This window comes from Lonchura striata, chromosome 3 (genome assembly GCF_050655825.1).
Source record: "Lonchura striata isolate lonStrDom1 chromosome 3, ASM5065582v1, whole genome shotgun sequence".
In the NCBI taxonomy this organism is placed as follows: Eukaryota; Metazoa; Chordata; class Aves; order Passeriformes; family Estrildidae; genus Lonchura; species Lonchura striata.
The window spans coordinates 110,252,354-110,273,546 of NC_140705.1; the positions used below are offsets into that span (position 1 = coordinate 110,252,354).

At 39.6% G+C, this 21,193-nt stretch overlaps 1 protein-coding gene across 2 annotated transcripts in view; it reads left to right on the forward strand.

Moving 5' to 3' along the window:
* The window catches only part of SPTLC3 (serine palmitoyltransferase long chain base subunit 3), an 85,608-nt gene that overhangs the window by 35,962 nt on the left and 28,453 nt on the right, over positions 1-21,193 (forward strand). For both annotated transcript variants that reach the window (XM_085576107.1, XM_021527824.4), the window contains exons 5-7: positions 7,303-7,427; positions 9,587-9,680; positions 18,254-18,359. In XM_085576107.1, coding sequence (XP_085432233.1) covers positions 7,303-7,427; positions 9,587-9,680; positions 18,254-18,359 — 325 coding nt within the window. The remainder of the gene's footprint in view (positions 1-7,302; positions 7,428-9,586; positions 9,681-18,253; positions 18,360-21,193) is intronic.

Here is a 21,193-nt window from a genome sequence, read left to right on the forward strand (position 1 = left end):
TCAGAAAGCTTCTGGGTGAAGAACTATTGAGCTTGCTGTCTCCAGCTGGTACAAATGTCTGTCGTCTGTCTCAAAAAAAAGAGCCTAAGGGGAGAAATTATAGACATTTTCAACATAATGTGTGATGTGGAAGAGTGGTCAGGGTTCACTGTCCTTTCCCACTACCAGATATATGGGGCAATGTATGAAGCTGGTAGAAGGTTTTCATCTAAATGCTGCCAGACCCGAGGAGCTCATTGCTGCTGTGAAAAACACCTTCATTCTCCTGTGAAAATTTAAGAAGTTTAATAAAGGACAACAGGAGACAAGGACCATAGAGCAAAGGTTATTATGGCTGGGTGTATCTTGGCACTCAGCCCAGAGCACCCTGTTACCTTCGGGGATACCCCTTAAATACCTTTTCCCTTACATCAGCCTGTTGCATAGTCATAGACGCTTATATATATCCATAAACTAGTTTACATATTCCAGGGACTATTTTACATGTGTGCAGAGGAGTGCTCACTGATAGTTGACAGAGATACCCAAACTGTACCTGATTCAGGATGTCCTTTTTAACTCTGAGAGATGCCAAGAGAGGCTACAGAGAGATCTGCACCTATTATCTCTGAGAAAATTGACCATGGGTATTATTCAAATTAAAACAGTTTTTGTCAGCAGCAGTCTCTCCTGTAGGTTCAGGAAAAGGTAATTTTTAATTTCTTTGCTTTGTTCATTATACATCAAGAAACCAATTGTGACACAAAAAGTTTTGTTTTTTAGGAATAAATATTGGGTCTGAGAAAATTATTCTTGAATGTTGAAGGATTTAAGTAGCCATCCAGTACTTCAAGGTGGCTACAAGAGAGCTTGAGAGGGATTTTTTACAAGAATGTGGAGTGACAGGATAAGAGGGAATGGCTTCAAGCTGACAGAGGGCAGGGTCAGGTTAGGTATCAGGAAGAGATTCTTCCTGCAGGGGTTGTCCAGTGGATGCCCATTACTAGAAGTGTTCAAGGACAGGCTAGGTGGGGCTTGGAGCAACCTGATCCAGTGAAAGGTATCCATGTCTCTGTCCAAGGTGGGAGTACTGGAATTAGATTATCTTTAAGGTTCCTTCCATCACAAAATATTCTGTGATTATTCTATGATTATCTAAGTAACTGGACACCAACTGTTCAATTAACTGGAGTGTTGGGAATGTTAGGGCATTCCATATAAACTGTCCCACAAAACTATCCCTACTGTTATATGTATTTTAATTTTTCTCTCAAAAGTGTTATTTTTTTAGCTTAATAAAACTGCCAGCACATAGGAACCTAAATAAATATGAAATAGCAAGCATTCCCTCCATATAATAAAAATATGAAAGAATGACAACTTGAATGTAAATTCCTTTTTCCCATGCAAATCAATGTATTTTAATGGCTGGAGTGGGAGTTGGCTACTGCTAAAGGCAGATTCAAGAGCCTTTTGTCTGAGCCCATCCTGTTGTTCAGTGTTTATAGCCAGCCTTTTCTAAGCAATGTGACTGAGAATTATGGAGAAACATGCAAATTAGTTTCCTGCTTGCTGCTTGCAGATGATAACAAAATCAGCAAAGTTACACTTTTTTTTAAGATAAGGCAGATTATCATGCTCTGAGCACTCCTAGGGCTCCTAGGGCTGGGATGGTGACAGGACTGTCACATGGACAGCCAGCACTTCCAATGCTCTGTTTATCCAACTCTCCAGTATTCCTCATGGAGATGACATATGTGAGTAACCAGAGCAAACGTGTGATTAGTGCTGCTCAAGCAGCCAGGCAGGATTCCTGCCTTTTGTAATACTTCTCCTGTGATTATACCTTAGACCAAAAAACAAGTTGGAGCCTGCACAGAACACTTGCAGGGTGATTCACTCTGGAGGGCATATTAGCAGATTACCCTTTAACACCTAACTTGCACTCGGTTTTGGGGCTTTTTCTTTGTTTGAGGATTTTTTTTTACACTTGATTGTGATCTCATTTCTAAAAAGCAGATCTGAAATTCTGTGCCAACATTTAATATACAAAAGTAGCTCGAACTCATTTACCTCCTTCCACTGGGTTTTAAAGATTAATGTGAATTTCTAGCAGCATTTCAAGAAGATTAAAATAGTTATTTGGCCATTCTTTCCTTTACACTACTTCAAAGCTTTAATTAGCTCCAAGGCTCATTTTAAACATAATACTGTACAAACATGAATAAATGTGTCATTTTTCAGTTTGGAGAAAGAGATAAAGAACCGAATGTCCCATAATTTACACTTTCCAAGTGAGATTTTAAGAAGAAATAAAGCCACAAAAAATGAGAACTTGTGTGCATGTATGTATATGTGTATATACACACATACTTCATAATCTTAGCTATTTTCTGATAGAGTATGGTATCAGTTAGGAAACAATTTATGTGAAGAATTCTCTTTTGTCATGTCCACTAACATCCTTTTCCTTTTTGTGCCTACCTTATTATAAATAACTAAGACATTTATATGGGTTATAAATAACTCATAAATAACTAATCCATTTATTTAATTTATAATCATTGGGTCAGGTTTGTTCCTTGTATTCTACCATTGCAAAAGTATGCTTTGGAATGCAAGATTAATAGTCTGGATAGCCCATCTTCTAGCAGGTGGAATTGAAGGCATCTATAGGAATTAAGGGTTGTGTGACTTGTTTAATACCTAAAGTATCTCTGATATATGATGTTATCTGCATGCAAATATTTAGATATTTAAGATGCTGCCATACAGATTTTAGCATGAAGATGCTGGATTTACACTAGAAATTTTAACTTTGTGTTTTCCTAAAGGCAAAAAAAAAAAAGAGAAACAAAACCACAAAATCTAAATTCAGCTGCAAGTTCTGTTAAAACTAATCTACTTCTTTCCTGAGAATCACTAAATTACACAGGTACATTATTAGATTGATGACACCCACGGCATCTCTGTGGTATGAAAGCCCTGTCAGTTGGTAGCATTGTTAAGAAAACTTGAGCATTTCCTTTCTATCAAATGATTCATCAAAACCCCTTTATTTGGAGATTCTTTTCTGCACAGCATTAAATGTGTGCTTTTCTCCCTCTCTTTCCAACAAGACTCATTCTACAAGTTGAGGCTTTCCTTTACTAGTGGGTCTGTAGGACAGTGATACCATCTGCATCACCTGCTCTGGTAACACCGTGTAAGGAAATAATATAATTTCCACAGCTTCTGTTTCTTCATGTTGCTATTAATAACTCATCCAATCTTGCTTTTTGTAAAAGCGTGCATGTCTTTCAATAATACAGATTTTTTTTATCTGTGACAGGCATCTTACCAGAGTGAGTTTGTGACCTTAAGTTTCAAATGTGACAAGGAAGTTCAGATGTTTTGTTCTGCTCCTCACCCTCCCAAGGATGCTGCTGACAAACCCTCATTTTCATAGTGTAATGCTTCTCAGTCCCCTTGGGGAGTCACGTCAGGGATGCACAGGGTTCCCAGCTGTTCTGTTTTCTTTCAAGGGCTTGTTGCTTGTATCAGTTTACTCTTCCAGCTTTTGTTTAACCTGAGGCAAGCAGGTATTTCCCTCTCTTCTTTGGGTCTTAGAATTCCAAACATAAAATTCTATTACAGGATACTGCTGCCAGTGTTGGCAGCTCAACTAGCCTGTGTATAAGAAACTGAAAGACTGTATTGGGCAGACCAACCAGTGGCATAAACCACCTTGTCCAAGCTGAAAGTGTCAAATTAATTAATGACTCTATGGCTCATGGGAAGTCCATTTCCCAGCTTTATCTCTCTAGTAATCTGGCAGCGACTGTCAGCTCAACAGCATGGGTAACTATATGAAAAATCCTGTCAAAAACACAGTGTACTTCATGTCCCCTGTCACCAGAGTGCAGTGGCAAGTTAATGGAGGGAACTGGGTCATCAGATTTTGAAAAGGAGGGGATTTGCTGTGAGAAGTGTGGGAATCTGTGGAGGTGGTTCTCATTGTGAAAGTGCACTTTTGATATGATCTGTGATCTTAATACCTATATAGTCTTGGATCGCAGTAACTCCTGCTGTATTGTGTTAGATAAAGCTGTTCAGCAGGGAAGAGTAACTTTCAAAAGGATTTTGTCTCTTAAAGATGCAGGTACCTTTTTCTTTTTTTTTTTTTTTTTGTCTTAAGTCTTTTCTGGTGATTTGGTGTACATTATTTAGCTGTATCCTCATTTGCTGGGTCAAGACAAGGTGTAGTCAGTCAGTGGGGAAATTCTAATATCTGTTTATAGAGCAAGTTTAGAAAGTATCTGTGTGTGCAGTATATTAAAAAGATAGATCTAATATATCACTTTTCATTCATCAGATCATTATACCAGTCTTGAATCTAGCACAATACAAAACATTTTAAGGGCCAAGATAACCTTACTTGACATCTCTAAGGTTGTATTTAATGAAGAGCTGTGTAATTACTGCCTTTGTTATGTAGCTTGAAATGCTGAGATGGTTCAGCTTGTGCCAGTTCCTTTGGATCAAATTTGCATCTGTCTGCTAGTGCTGTTTATGTGTGTCATGGTGGTGGATGTGACTAACTGGGAATGCTAGTGGACAAACCTCATCCCAGCAGTGCATTTCTGACCACTTGTTTCTTCCAGTGGAGAGAGGTGATAGAATTGATGTACAGTGTCCAGGGTTATCTGGTGTAGAGATATCTCCTGATATGATTAAATCATTGCATGATTATATGCTTTTTCTACTCTGTTCAATGTATTCAGCTTTCATGAACCTCCCACTGATGGTGTTGTATTGCTTCTGCAGCACCTTCCTTACCACCAACAATATTGCCACGATAATTAACATGATTCAAAACCAGGGCTCATTTTGCAAATCTTTGCCATTCAGAATTTTGTTTTGCTAACCAATTTCAATTTGTATTCCAGGATTTGTAGGCAGTAGTTATGTACAGTATCATCTGCATTAGCACTTAGGGTTAGTAAATAATAAGTAGGAATTAGTCACTATCAAAATGAGTCATTCTTCACCATGACAAAATCAATAAAAATAGATGCAAATTGTGCTGGTTTTTTGTTGGTCATGTAATTGGAGCTTTAACAGAACAGTCTGTATTGAGTCAGGCCTTTCCTGTTTATAAAAACAGAAAACATGTGATGCAACCCCAAAAAGCAATTTAACTCCACCCTAGTGTCAGACTTATCCCTAGAAGAGTCAGGGACAATTGTGTCATGCCTTAAAATGCCTGTCTTGCAAATCACACATTGCTTGTTTCTCATGCTTTCACAAACCTTCTAATTCAAGCTGTGACCATAGTGTGCTTGGCTTCACGCTTCCATTTCAGACTTCATCTTCTTTTGGTGTGCTGATAGCCCTTGAGTGACAAAATAACATCTGCAGGGAAGATGTTATCAGGCAGCTGATCCTGCTGGAACTCTTAGTTGTTCATGAGTGCTGTAGGTTGAAGACTAGCTGGGCCCAATTCACGAAAAATACAGAACCACTGAAATACATGCTGAGTCCTGCTGGGCTTACACCTTAAGACAGATTCTTACCCACATTTCCAGCTCTCAAACACTGGTTTGTATTTCACAGAACCTGGGTCCTAAACAGTGGCTGTGTGCAGAGCCAGCTCATATCCTCGTGTGTCTTGGGATGTGCAAATTCAAAAAATAGCCGTCCTCAAAGAGCTTCACACAGACTCAGCTCCCACGTAGAGGAGTTTCTGCAGAGCCACATTTTCTGTGTCACATTACCTAATTCCCAGCTCCAGGTACATGCAATGTGATACAAGGAGTGCAGAGACACTCTTGAAGCTCTGCTGCAGTAGGCTCAGGTCTAGAACTACCAGGAAAGCTCTGGAAAAATCTCAGCAGTACTGCTGTTCTTTACTGTCCATGTAATAATCCAGGTTTTTCAAGAAGCCACATGATCCTTGTCCCTTATCTCCCTGATAGTTGGAGAGTTACCTGCCTGCCTGATAGATATTTTCCACATTCTATTTCCAAATGGATGTCATTCTTACTTTAGATATTTAATGAGGAAAAATAATGAAAACACTCCTTCACTGTAACCAGCTGACTTATTGCTATTGCTGAAACTGTTCTCCTGCCATTTATATTTGATTTTTGTTAATGAGCTCTGCTCCATGATGAAGATAAGATCCTGACTCATCATTCTTGTTGAGACACTCTAGCCAAGCCTCTGGGTTCCTCCACTCATCTGCCTTTTGTCCACCACAGTGAACAGAGCTTTCTTGTTCCATCCATTGTAATTCACTTTATATTATTAAAGTGCCATCAGCTTGTGCAGTGCAAGAGAGGTAACATATTCATTTGCCTATTTTTTTTCTTCTGTTCTCTGATTACAGCCTTATTCATAGGGGAAGTGCTCTCTCAGAATCGACAGGTTACTCTCTTTTCTTCCCCACAGATCATCCTGTAAGAGTTCCTTCTGCCTTGGTCCTGCAATGCACAGCCAGGCAACCAAAGACTAGAGAGCTGGCAAGTTGAGATGCTTCCTTACTGTTCAAAGCTATCTGTTATCTCAGTCTCTTAACACCACTCTTTGCTTTGTTTGCCTTCTGTATTTTGTCATCCTTCACTGTGAGTTGGGCAGGAAGGATACTGCTTTTGTTGGATAGTTGGAGAACCTTACTTGTTTGGAGACTTCAAGCACTAGTATTAGACAATTAATATGTAATAAAGAAGAATCTCTGTTGTTGCATTATCATTTATGTTTGCTGTTGAGAGGAAAGAAAGAGCAAAGTTATCATCAGTTATGGGGAGTGAAACAGCTTTTACCTCCCAAAGCAGAAAAATATGGAGAATGCTTTTGTTTTTCTATCCATATAAAATCCTAATTAAGAATTTTGTACACGTATATTGACAGACAATAGAAAAGGAAGAATTTTGTTGTCGCTCTTTTTTTTTCACATCTGGTGAGAACTCAAGAATGCCTAAAATGTTAGTCCCATATTTCCTACAGAAAGAATATATTTTTGTCCTCATTGTAGAGGAGAGAAAAAGACAAAAACATAGTCTTCAGAATAAACTGTGTCAAAAGTCATTGTGGGAAAAGGAACCTTTTTTCCCATAGCAACTGCTTTGCTGCCCTAACAGCAGTATTTGTTAGCATTAGTCACAGCTGGTTTGCACCTCTTGCATTAGCCCACATGCACAGGATACAAATGGAAAACCCTCATTAGAACTTAATTTCACATAGCTTAATGACACACTTCTAGCCTGTTCTTTTGTATGTTTTGTGTCATAATAACTTTCACAGTTAAATCAGATTTAATATTCCCTGTGCTTATTTCTGCAGGCACCCTAGACAAACATGTAGAACTAGAGAAACTTGTGGCCACGTTCCTTGGTGTGGAAGATGCTATGGTGTTTGGCATGGGCTTTGCAACTAACTCAATGAATATTCCAGCCCTTGTTGGAAAGGTGAGTACTTCCTTCAAGGAACACCTAGAACAATTGTTTATTAATTGTTTTAACTACTGTTGCAGTACTCTGGGCTTTCAGTGAATGGAAAGGCTTGATCAAGGAACAGAGCTTGGTATCAGGAATGTGTGAGTCATAAAGCTGATAACCTTGTGACTTTAAATATGCTCCTTTATCACTGTGTTGCTATCACACATGCCTAACATCTGCTTAAGGATCAGTGATACAGCTCTCTAGCTCCTCTTAATGAAGTTGCTTCTCCTTAAGAAGTAACCAAATGTTGAATCCATGTCCAGTTGTTGTGGGAGGAAGTATTTAGGCTACTTGCTGAGATTTTGCCCAGCTGCCTGTGATGAAAGATGATGATCAGGATAGTTTTTACAACACTATGAGAAAAGGAAAAGCATAGTGCTTAGCATTCCTGGTGAACAGAGGTTCCAGCCAGCCCTGCAAAGAAATCTGGCAGCAAATGCAACTCTAAAGCTGTGATCATGTTACAAATGTTGGATTCTTACTTGGTGCTGAAGGGTCCTCCTCTCCAGTTTGGAGTGCCTAACTCACAGGCATGGATATCCATCACCCTGCCCCTGGTAGCTGCAGACATCACAAATGGGTGCACTGTGCCAGCTGCAAAGTGGGCAACTCCTCCTTGGCTTGTCCAGGTGTGGAGCAGCTTGAAGTGTGCCATGCAAGCACAAAACATCACCTCCCTCTTGGTGAAGGTAGAATGAATTCAGCTTGTGGTGTATGACCAAGACTTCTGAAACACCAGCATAGGGGTGCAGTTACTTCTTCACTCTCTGTTGAAGATGACTGCAGCTTTTGCAAGATCTCTAAAATACATGTACACAGTTGTACATGTGAGACTTAATTCAGTTATCCAGAGCTTGAACTTCAGTCTGCAGCAGTGCTGGAGAACTTGTCCAGTCAGTCTCAAGGGGAACAGATACAGAGAATTAATGAAGGTAAATTGTGAAATTGGAGATATGCAGTGTGTGACACTTTTCTTAGCTGTATGATAATTTTCCCTCCCTTACCTGGCTTCATGTAGAGATTCAAGCCTCTGTCAGAGGTGAGATAGATATAAGTGGCACAAATAAATATATTACTGTATGTATTTTTAAGAAATAAATATATGTGTGTATATGTATATTTGGTATGTGTTACAAAATTTGGTAAAAATTTGGTATCTATTATTATATATATTACAAATATTATTCAACTACCCTATGTTTGATAGTTTTACTCCTATGTTTCCCTCTACAATTAAGACTAGCAGCTACATTTTCTTGTCAAGCTGCATCTACACTTACTGTTAGTTCTGCAAACCAGTCTCTGTGGAGATTGTGTGAGTATCTCTAAACCTAGGCCTAATCTATGATTCCAGAATAAGTTTTTGCTTAATTATGTTTTACCCTTTGGATAATGAAACACAGCAAAACATGTTCAGTGGAAAGCAGAGCCAAACAAGGGTTCAAGCTTGAATTTCAACTGTGAGTTCTGCCCCTTGTTAATATAATAGACAAATTTACTTCTCAGACATTTCTATTTTTATTTCTAAAAGCAAAATGAGTTTTTAACTAAGTTAATTAATAAAAAGGATACTGCAGGTCAACTGTACATGCATTTACCAGAGAAAGACTCTGGTTCCTAAACTTCATTCACATCTTAATGGAGGTGGAACTTACAAGGCATCAGTCTCTTCTTATCTCATTGCTGCAGTCTGAAGAGCTGATGTCAGGCCAGCCTCAGTATTGCTTCTCCTTACACTACTGTCCTGCAGTCTTTGTATGTGGGGTGGTGGCTGCATTTTCCTTGCAACTCAAAATGGGCTGTGAACAGGTGATAGAGGAAGCTACACCACCTGATTTTACTATAAAGCACTCACTCTTTAATAGGGTTATTTGCTGCTTTCCAGTTATAGGAAATATTGGACCCCTATGCATCACTTGGGGATGCCCGAGAATTTTATCCCACTATTTCCATGCCTTTCCAGTGCACCTTCAGGAAAGTGGCAGAAAATTCATTTAATGTTTAACCCTTACAGCTTAATTGGTGCAATGCTCTGTGATAGACACGTGTGTTTGCTGGCACACACATGCACACGAGGCAGCAGCCTCCCAGCTCATGCAGATGCTCACTGTACTCCTTCTCCACAGGGCTGCCTCATTTTAAGTGATGAGTTGAACCACACTTCTCTTGTTCTCGGTGCGAGGCTTTCAGGTGCCACTATTAGAATCTTCAAGCATAATAGTGAGTATTGAAGTTGGAAAACTTTAGAGATAGAGTTATTCACACCTCAAAAGGCAAGAATGATTCCTTTTAATGCTTACTTTGCTGTCAGTTGCCAGATGATACTTTTGTCCAGGAAAGAGGATCAACTATTTAATATTATGAGTGGTTTCTGATGGGAAAAATTAATAGGGCAATACTATAATTGCTGTTGTGTCTTTTTGACTTGGTGAATGACTGTGTGATGCCACAAAACTTTTATTGTTATTGTCATTGTAGCCCAAACAGTAGAAACATACAAAAACATGCCTGTTTCCTGAAGGTTCAGTGAAACCAGAATTACCTTAACATGGCATTCTTTAAAGCAGTTACTCTGAATTCCCAGGGATCTAAGAGTGAAGATGCAGATGCTTATATCAACAGCATCATCCCAAATATTCTTTGAAATAGAATTTTAGTATAGAAATCACACATTAGCTTTGCAATTTTATAGTTATCTTCTAAAATGCTCATGCTCTCTAACTTTTATTTAGTTAGTGCTGCTGTGGTTACTGTCAGACATTGGGACTGCCTTTGATGACAAGAGATGTTCTTTTCCAATTCCTTTTTCCAATTTCCTTTTCCATCCTCACTGCTGCCACCAGGCAGTGATTGTATAAAAGGTTTAGAAGCTAGTGTATTGGTGAGAATTCAGAAGAGTGGTCTGATTACCTTTCTTAATGGCTAATACAGTCCCTTGTCTTTACTAAGTGTTGCTTAAGGGAAGCAAAAAATGAATTATACATATGCTGTAAAAGGCCTAAGGATGAGTTGGAATGAAAAGCACACTATAATTATACTATAAGATGTTGTTATCATTAATATCAATTCATAATTTGGGCAAGAAGCAATTTCTGAAGATCATTCAAGGCTTAAAGACCATCTGACCATGAATATTTTTACAGAATTAATTATTCATGGAATAACTGTAGCATACCCCAACTTGGTCCACTTCCACAAATTTGGATATGCCAAGTATGGTTGCCACACCAGTTTTTTCTCAACTTTTCCTTGGTTGTTCAAAGCCTTATCCCATTCAATCAGGTTACATCACATCCTGAAGGCTGACCTTTTAATACCCAAATCCAAACACTCTCAGCCTCTCCACCCACCTATGCTGTGTGCAGTCAGCTGGCTTGTGTCACTTCCAGCATCATTTCAGAAAACATTTCAGTTTGAGGAGTATATTGCTCTCAGCTGTGAGGATATCACCTGGAGCTGTCATGCTTGCTTTAAGGAATTCAGTCTCTAACAATTCCTCAATATCTCATTCTCCTCCCCAGAACCTGATACCTAACCAGCTTCTGTTGCACTGACAGTAAATTAAAGCTGATGCTTTTCTGAGTAATGGGTGAACCTAAAAATAATAGTGAGCTGTCCAAACAGCACTAATCTAGCACTGGAAAATGCAGACAGTTCCTTTAAGGACCTTGGCAAACCTCAGTGGAAGTCTATCCAAGTTGCTTTGGAAAAACTCATTGCTTTCAAGATTAAAGATCTTAATTACCAAAGACAGTCTTATATGCCATTGGTGGGATATCACCTTAGCTTTCTTCCAAAATGAAACTTCAGAAACTTCTGCAAGTGCTGTGTGGAGTTGAGTGACAGCTTTTCTTGTCACAGTTTCGTAGTCTTGAGCCTAAGCTGCATTTAGGGAGCACTTCAAGAAGAAGCTTCATGTGCCCATGCTTCCACTCAGCCCACTCTGAGTCCCTCAGCTTGTTATTTCTATTGTTTGAAAGTTGTGGGTTTTAATATTTCCTTAATCATACCATGAATTACACATCACTAACAACTGAAACCACACATGCAGAGATGTATGTAAGTGCCTCTTGCTTTGGGGGAAATAGGATGTGTTTGGGGTAGATAGCAGTGGAAAGCACAACCCAGCAGGACTGCCTTTGTGGATGCATTTTTTTTTAAGTGGAGCAGACAACCTTGTGCCCTTTGAGTCTGTCAGGGAGCAGTGTAACACAAGTTAGTGCAGCAAAAAAATTAAGGACCAAAACTGTATTAATTAAGTAGCCAAAAATTCCATCTTGGGTTGGGAAAGTTCTTTTCAGTTAGACAGATGTTTATTTAGTTAGACCAGAGCTGTGTTCTTATGTTCCCAGAGTAATTTTTGCTAATGTGTGGGTATGTGACATATACAGGCATGCCCAAATTGTCAGCCTGTGCTCGTGCTGTTGTTGTCATGCCTAGGAATAGCAGAACTGAGCCATGCTCCATGACACACTGCTTGGTGTGAATGCAAGGTTCCCTGTGCATGAATAGAAAACTCTGCACTTTAAGATACCGTTTTATGATCTTTAACAAGCATTGATTTCACCATCAAGTTCTAACACCTGCATAAATCTCTCTCCTCTTTACTTTCCCTGCTCTGTTATGGAAAAACTCTTTGTCTAAAGAAAAATGATATAAAACTTTATTCTATGTCAAAAATATTTCACAGAAAAGAGAATAAAATCTACCATTTTAAACTTGCTATGAAGTACCTTCATCTTTCAAAGGCTGTACTGTAGCTAATTCTGTAAAACTATTACTTTATTTCAAAGCATGAAATCTGTAATAGAGGACTGATTTGTCATCTTTCAAAAGTAACTAATTATTATTTTATTATTAATAGAGAATTATTTCATTTGTAAGACAGGAAAGAATCTCTACCTATTACCTTAATTATGTATAATGTAATTCTTATTCTTACAAAAGTTAATGAAGTTCTATTTCAATAAGTGGGTAGCTCTCTTAGACATTACACTTTCCATAAAATTCTGTATAGCTTTTCTAGAACAGACAAAATCCTTACACATCTATGCTTTTCCTAGGTGAAATAAAAGGTATCTGGATATCTTTCCTTTTTGACAAAAACATTGCATGGGTGTACGAGAAGATTTTCATGCCTTAAAGCGAATAATAGGAAAAAAAATGTGCTGTGCACCTATAAGTCTGTTTTTATTTGGACATAGGAATGTGCTCTGCATCCTGACTGGCAGTGAACAATCCCTTCCTTGTAAACAGACAAGAATTTACAGGCCTGGGCTGAGAGAAATGCACAGGCACACACACTTACAGATGATGTGTGTGAGAGAAATGTAAGAGAATATTCCATCTTAGCCCCACAACTAAACTCTACTGAACAGGACCTTCCCTTCCTGTGTGCTCTCAGCACTGTCTCTAGTCTTCACCCTGCTAAGGGCACAGCAGTATTGGCACACAGGTTTTGGCCTTTAAGGGACTTTTTCTGTGTCAGGCATTTGTGAGATTTTGTGGATGCAAGCAGCAAAGTTCAGCTCCCTAGAGCCCCTGCTCTGAATCACAGGTTTAGGGGATTTTTTTTTTTTTTTCAATTTTATTTTAGGGTCTAAGCAGTCCTAAGTGTATGCAGTAGTGTTTTAATGGACTAAAATCATTCTGACCTGCCCATAAAGCATCTGCCTTTCATCTCCCTTGCTGTGATGGGGACATCACTCAGGTTGCCATTTCCTGGGCAGTGATTTTTTTGTGAAGACAGGACAGAGTTGCATTGCTGCACTGGAACTCAGGCAGCAGCAGTCCAACAGCCAGAGTGCAGTGGGAGAAGGTGGGATGCTAAAACATCTCTCCACCACTGGGGCAGTAGTGGCCTGGCCTTGGTTAGGTTTTTTTGCCAGAAGGTGTCTGATGTTACCCTCACCAGCCTTGGTCTCCAGGGAGTCACTCCCACCTTCCCTAAGTGACAGCCTTGGGGGTCCCTCAGTTAAATGGGGGCTAAACTCAGATGTTTTTACTTTCTGGCTCAGGGAGAGACTGACTGTAGGTTTTAGGTCTTTTTTTTTTTTAATTTCTAAGGCAATCTTTTACTAACACCATACATTTAAAAACCCTTTTTCAGGACCTCTGACCTTTATCTCCTTAAGTATTAGCCAAAATCCTTGACCCTTCCAATAAAACCTGAAAAGCAAAACCAAATATTTAACCATTAATCAGCCTGTGATTTTATCAAGGTGCTTCTCTCACAGCAGTTCTGGGTCTTATGCTGGTATCAGGTGTTCCTTCAGTGAACAGATGAGGGTGTTGTGGACTAATTATATCCAAGTGAGTTCTATTCTTACCAGCCTGTAAAAGAAGGCACTATACAAGGTTCAGGATCTTTCTAATTCTTTCTAATTCTAATTCAATCTTTCTAATTCTACTACATTTTCCCCATGTAGCATCAAGCAACTCAATTGCAGTCCTGTTTTCAGGTTTAGATTTGCAATTGCATGAAAAGTCCGTGGGATTGTTGTGACAAGGTGCAGAACTCAGGCCATGGGGGAAAAAATATTTGCAGATCTCTTCATTGCCAGGGATTGCAATGCATTGCATTCACTGAGCAGTCAGAACAAGTGATCCTATGAGGAAGGCAGGGAATTGCAAAGCATAACCAAGCACATTGGTTAGGTGAAAATCCAGCCTGTAATCTGGTGCTTGGATCTGCATCTGAAGTGGCAATCAGGGCAATACACTCCTAGCTCCTCCTCATGCACCTTTTCAATGTTGTGAAAGTAGTAAGGGACTCTTTATTTTCTCACAGATCAAGTAGTTGATGACAAGTTTGTGATGCAGGTGTGAGCTGTCCAGGTTGCCATGCAAAACACAGTTTCCAGCTTGGACAACAGTTGTGAATTTATGTTAATCCAACTCTGGCATTTCTCAGTCTACTCAGTCAAATTACTGCTTTGCAGTTTAGATACAAGTGCCATGAGGACACCTTGAGAATGCACAGCTACCTGGAGGAGCTGTGGTTAATAATGAAGGAACTTCTAGGTCGCAGAAGGCCTTCACCTTTCATAGCAAATATATTCTCTAGCTAAAAATAAGGAAATAAAATGGAAAAAAAAAAAAAAGAAGAAAGTAGAAAACTAAGTGCAACTAATTAAGGAAGTAAATAAAATAGAAAATTGAAAGCGATACATAAACAGGTAAAATTAGAAAGAGATCTCTTCGGTTGCAAAGCACCAGGAGTTTGTGGTGGCTTAGTACAAGACAGTTAATTTTTAAATTTTTTTCCAACTGTGTAGGTAGCCCTTGAATTTCAGAAGGGAGGGCAGTGTTAACAACTATTACAGAGCAGGATGAAAGGCACATTACCCACTAAAGTTTTGGGCTCCTGGAAGCCTCTGGCCACTATCAGAGACAAGATTGCTGCCCAGATAGGTGGACTGCAGCCCAATCCAGTTGGGTGTGTAATTCCCAATTCCCTGTGACACATCCAGACGCTGCCACGGCAAGGAGACTGGTCTGTCCTGCTCCCTGCACGCCGTGTCTGCCCTCTCTGCTTTGAGAAAGCGACATCTGACTGGCCATTTCCGCTCTTGAGCCATTGCCCTTTACTTTCAGAGAGATTGGTATTTATTGAGAGGCAGGGAGGGGAGTCTCAGACTGTTGCTGTGGCTGCAGTGATCAGCACTCCCACGTTCCAAACACAGATATTCGTGTGTAGCCACGGGCTCTGTGCCACCGTGCATGAGAGCGCAAAAGGGGAGAAGCTGAAAATCAGAGTTACAAGCGCAAAGCAAAAAGGAGAATGTGCCAAGAGTAGCAGCAGCCTCTTTATTTTAATTAAACAGGATTCAACTGCCATCATACAGGAGGTTTCCAGCCCACATAGAGGCACGATGATGACACTCCCAGCATTGCAGTGTAAGGATGAGGGGTGGAGACGTCGTGTCTCCCTGAGCATGCCGTGCTCCCTCCAGAAGCCTCTGTCCCACCTGCACTGCAGGCAGTATGACACGCTGCCTGCCCAGGTCCAGACTTGCTTCAGCCCACTGGCAGTTTGTGTTCTTGGTATTGCTCTGCATTTAACTATGAGGCATCCCAAACAAGGATTATGCAAGTCCACCAACCCACTGATAGATCCGCTGTCCCCTCTTAGGAAACTTTATCCTCCATATCTGGGGAATATGCTGTAAGGAGAAGGTGGAAAGTGAAACGTGGATAGATTGTGTTGTGCTTTGACTGATTAATCAAGTCAAATTCTTAACACCACTTCCTGAGCTGGTGAGCAGTTGTTGGCCATTGCTGCTGAAGACCCTGGGCTGGTGATAGTCAAACAAGGAAGGACTGTTATTTTCTCTATTACTGGTTATTCAAGATGGACTCGTGCAGCTCATCATCTTAATATCCTAACATCTCTCAATCTCACTATATTTAATGAGTAAATTGATATCTGAAAGTCATCTGGGTTGTGCTGTTGTTTTCCCTGGCATTCAGTATATCCCACTGTCTGAAAAGCTTAAGCACAAGCACATAGAGCACTGTTTTCACCTTGAAGAACAGAAACAGCCTTTGTGGGGAATACTAAAGATTTTTTTCTTTATGCCTATTTCCCCTTTCCAAATGAGGCAGTTAATAGATCAGTAAAATTCATTTGCACATGAACAAATTATGTGTTGACTATTACAGGTTTCAGAAAGGGTCAAACATATATGTTTTTCCAAATGAGATGTCAGAAAGAAAGTGAGATAGCCCTGATCCTGCAAACAGACATGTTCTTAGCCTGTACTCCAGCAGGACTATATTATGTGTAAAATCAGGCAACCTTGTCTCTTGGAGAGGTTCTCCCCAGTCTGAGGTCTCATGTCCCACAGTAGTTTGGACAGAGGACCTATTCACATGCATGTGTTTTTCAAAACAGAATTATACACATGTCACTTCATTTCCTCTCTCCTTTTTTTTTTTATTTTCATGTGTATGTGCTAAAACAACTAAATCTTCAAGCCATGCTTTTAGCTCAGAAGAAAAATGAATTTTCTGAAGTTAAGAGCCAATCTGGACTGACATATAGAACACTGAATTGGAAAACTCTGTGTGATTCAGAAAAGGGGTTCAAAGGTCCCAAAAGAATTTAGAAGACAGTGACATCACTAGAGAATAATTTGGTGGAGAAAAGGGAGTGTCCAAATTTTACTGTGAGCTCTCTGTCATCCTGAGGGAGCCCTTTAAGAGAATTCTAAATATTATCTATTTGAAACAAAAGAGAACGTGAGCAGCTGCAAATTCTCAGTTTGGTTATAACTTCCCCATATGAAGCACTAAAGAACTTTCATTTCCTTGATTGCCATCTAGTGGAAAGTGTGCTGTGCATTGCATTATTCCTAGCAGCATTTTCCATCTCAGAGCTCACTGAGGTGTGCAGGCCATTGCACCATGGATAGAAGGGGCAACTGATATTGTCCATGCCTATTTTGTGCTTTGTAGGGTACAGCAGGGACTTGCTAAGTCAGGTGCAGAGTGGCAGTTTCCTTACTGAGAACTTTACCTTCCACCAACATCACTGAATGTTCCTAGGAATGGGTGAGGCGTCAGGATGGGGAAGGGTTCATGTCATAACCTGGCCATCTCTCAGGGCACAGGTTACTAACAATGGGCAATTAATGTGCAGATGGCTCCATTCCCCTAGGGCAGAAACCAAACTATGGATCAATATTAAAATTTCTAAGGTGTATTTTTTTTTTTTCCCCTCAGGAAAATTCATTTTACACATTAACTTTGTGGTATTGTAGAAGGTTGTATCATTGTGTTAAGATGTATTGCTGAAGCAAATGGGGTTATATTGTGGAAAAATGCCATTGATTTTCTCAGCCCACAGTTTGAGTTCATCTGTAGTGTTATTTGGCTATTATGAGACTCTCTTGGATGTTCTTGGAAAACATTTTGAAATGCTAATCCAGATTCCTGAAAAGTACCTGAATAGTTCCTTTTGAAGAGTGTGCGTTCATTGGAGACACCAGAATGCTGGTGCACTTAGAGTCACATTTGGCCTGATCCTGATTTCTGTGGTATTTTTTCCTTGCTTCTTCCATATTTTTCAAAATGTCAATGGTTTTCCTTCACGATATTTTTGATGACCCACACTCAGCCCTTAAGGAAGCAGCTAAGGATCATAACCTTGTTTCAGACCTCCTTATATTGAAGTCCCAGCAGTGCCAAGCATTTAGGCACCAGATTAGTCTATCCATGCCAGGTGTTCGTATCCACCTGCCTCTTCCTCTCTCATCAGCAACCTTCCACTTGCTTTCCTTCTTGAGGAGAACAAGTCTTCTCTTGCTGCCATCCTTACATGCTTTGTGCAACCTTGTCAAAACCTTTGCTGAAAAAATGGTTATTGTTTGTGAGCTTGTGGTTGGAAAGCAACCAAAACTCACAACCGAAGCCTTGATAAATTACGAGTGTCAGCAGCCTCTACACAGAACTGATGGCAGTGAGCCTCAGAACTGAAGCAAAGTGATTCCCTTTTGCCTTTAAATACAGATGAATGCTGAGTATTTCTTGAAGTTGTCCAGATCAGGTGCATAACTGGAACCTTTTTATAACTCTTCTTGTCACTAAATTGCATTCACACCACAGACCAATGTTGGGTCTTGCCTACTAATAAAAGAAGTTTATCTTTAGGACACTCTTTTTTTTTAATGTTGTCTTTTAATGTCATCTTTTTCTGAATAGGAAAAATAGCACCCAAGATAAAATTGAAAGTTCTTGACAAAAAACTGTTAATGTTTTTCCTTCCTCCTTTTTCTTATTTTTAAATAAAGATATGCAGAGCCTCGAGAAGTTGCTGAGAGATGCAATAATATATGGGCAGCCTCGCACTCACAGAGCATGGAGAAAAATTATCATCCTCGTGGAGGGCATTTACAGGTATGTTTGTGCTGTAGAAAGATGAGTATTCTATTATTTCTGAGGACAAAATTATTAATTGAATGAGGTAAACTCTGACTCTGGGTATCTGAGGGAAATCTTAATGAGAGTGGAAATTTCTGTGATCCCATGAATATGTTGATTTCCTTATGACAGCCTGAACCTTGTATCCTGTAGCTCCAATTAGATCCTGTACATTGTTCATTGAATGTTGATTTAGCACATCACAGTTAAGTGGGAGATATACTGACAGCAAGACAGGTAAAGTGATGTATGTTGTGATAGATGTGATAAAGTTTGTGGAACTATAGTTGGTGATGAGTTCTGCTGAGTAAGCCAAGCTTTCTAGAGTTGTTTGTTACACGTGGGCAGATCAAAAGACAAATACATAGAGTTAAGTTCTGCATGCTCAGTTCTTGAAATCTTAAGCTAAACTTAGGTTATGTGATATCAGCACCTTTTTTGTAACTAGTGCTGGATCTAATAAACTCACAATTTAACAGGAAAATTGAAAGACTGGCTTCCAAAAAATTATAGAGTGATATTTAACACAGTCCTAGTCTCTGGAGGAATTCAAATGAGAGAAACACCTTTGAGAATCCATCTGATAGCAGCTTCAATAATACAGTGTAATTGTAGAGCACCTAAGTCAGATAGCTACACGGTGTAGTGCACCCTTACACTTACACCCACTGTGCACACCCACTGTATTACACTTCACTGTGGTGCAGCTTACAGCCAGCCAGAAAGGCAAACAGTCACTGGAGTTGAGCAGCAAAGCAGTGGCACCAGCCAGGCTCATCATCCTGGGCTTCATCCTGACAACTGCTCCAGGCTGGAGAAGGATGCAGGGAAGGCATCCAGGGAGCTCATGGAGGAGGAGCCACTCAGGAAGGGCTGGAGAAGCAGGGGTGTGAACAGAAAGAGCGTTTGCAAAGATGTAGGCAAAGCCACTGCAGTGATGACAGGAGATGGGGGAGCAGGACAAGGGTGGTTTGGTGCCCCATAGAGAAGGAAACCAGAACCACTCATTCACTGGACATGACAGGGTTTATAAAAGTGACATTAAAACTTTATATGTGGGGATTGTATCGTGTTGCTGAAATACAGCCAGTCTTGATGGGCAGTCACTTATGCCATTTTACTGCAAAATGCTGGCATAGCTTAGCCAGTTAGCTTTTTTTTTGTAAGAAATCTTCTAGGAGCTCATGTCATCACAACTTCATAGTTGTCAGTGCTTTCTTTTTGCCTAACATTTTCCATCTGCAAAATCGGTCCTTATCTAAACACCTGTCACTCAGAGGTGAAACAGGATCAGCACATCAGCTGATCCAAAGCAGGCTGAACATGTCCCTTCAACCAGAATAAACACAGCAAAACTACAAATAAACATCGCTTGGCGCTACTAAAAGAAAGCTTGGATTTAAAGACTTTGATCATGCAGAAATTAAGTGGACCACCAACATTTTACTGACAAATGTTCCCAGGGGTCACATGGCTGGCAGAAAAGGCTCCAGCTGCTGAGCTTTGTTCACTTTTAAATCTTTTGCCCTGAATATTGACCACTAGGGAACGAGAAGACTGGTAACACAAAAGTGTAGGTCAGTCCAAGAAGTGGAACAAACCCATTGTCAGCTATTTAACTGTACTAAGTTATAACTATATTTCCAGATTTATGTTCAGTGTAGAGTTTTCTTTTCCTGTAGTTTTACAGTTGATTCTCAAATGAAATTTAATTTGCCAGAATTCACAAACCTTCTGTTGGAATGCAAAATAAAAGCACCTTAAACCTCAGAGTACCTACTTAGAAGAACCATAAAGTTCCTTCTGCTGTGTAAAGGTTAAATAATGTTAAGACCACTCATGCCCGAGTGTCTTCACTTCTGAAAGGTGTACGGTTCTGAAAAGCAAAGCTCAAGACTCCAATAGTCTCTAGTTGGAAACTATCCCTAGCAATAGATAGACTGGTTATTTAGTTGTTTTCACAGTCTAAGCAGATTAGAAATTGGAGAGTGTGGTTTAGTTGTAAAGAAAATTTGCTGTGTCTTGAGGGCAGATGCCACCATGTGCCATCTTGCTGTGTCCCTGCTGCTGCACTGTCAGGAACAGGCTTACAGCCTGGGCAGTCTGAGCCAGTTGGTAGCAAAGAATATTTCATATGCCAAAAAAAAAAAAAAAAAAAAAAAAAAAAAAAAAAAAAAAATTGAGACGTACAGAGTAGAAATACTCTTACTCTTTCTGTATGTATGTTCTTTCCTTTCTTGGCCCAGGTTTTTGAAAGACTAAATTTTTCCAGCCCCATATTGGCTAATGATATTTTTCTTGAAGGTTTGCCAAATGTCAAATTAACATTCATCAGGAGGGTTTAAGAGGAGTTAGAGTGCAGTTAATGTATTCTTCTTACAATACTTAATACCGCTTTTTATTATTTTCCTTAAGTTATACTTCAGGGACAACAAATATTGAATTTAAATAACTTGGTCAGAGCCATTCTCCAAGTTAAAATATCTTGATTTGCAAGTTTGCCCTGGCAAATTTTTGCAGAAATGCTTTTTCCAGAGATGTAAAAGAAAACACTAAGCTTTCCTTCTTTAAAAAAATACTGTTACATGGGACACTATAGTCTTAGTATGATGAGGTTTATGGTATGGAAAGAAATTTGACTTCTGTTTCCATTTAGAAGTATCTTAAAATGTTTACACTTACCAGCTGGCAAAATTTGAAAAGGTTCATTGTTAGCCAACATGAGCATTTCTGGAAATCAGACTTGTGTTTGGAACCATAAACCACAGATTTTGCTTGGTTACAACTGAATGCAAAATTGGCCCCTCGAC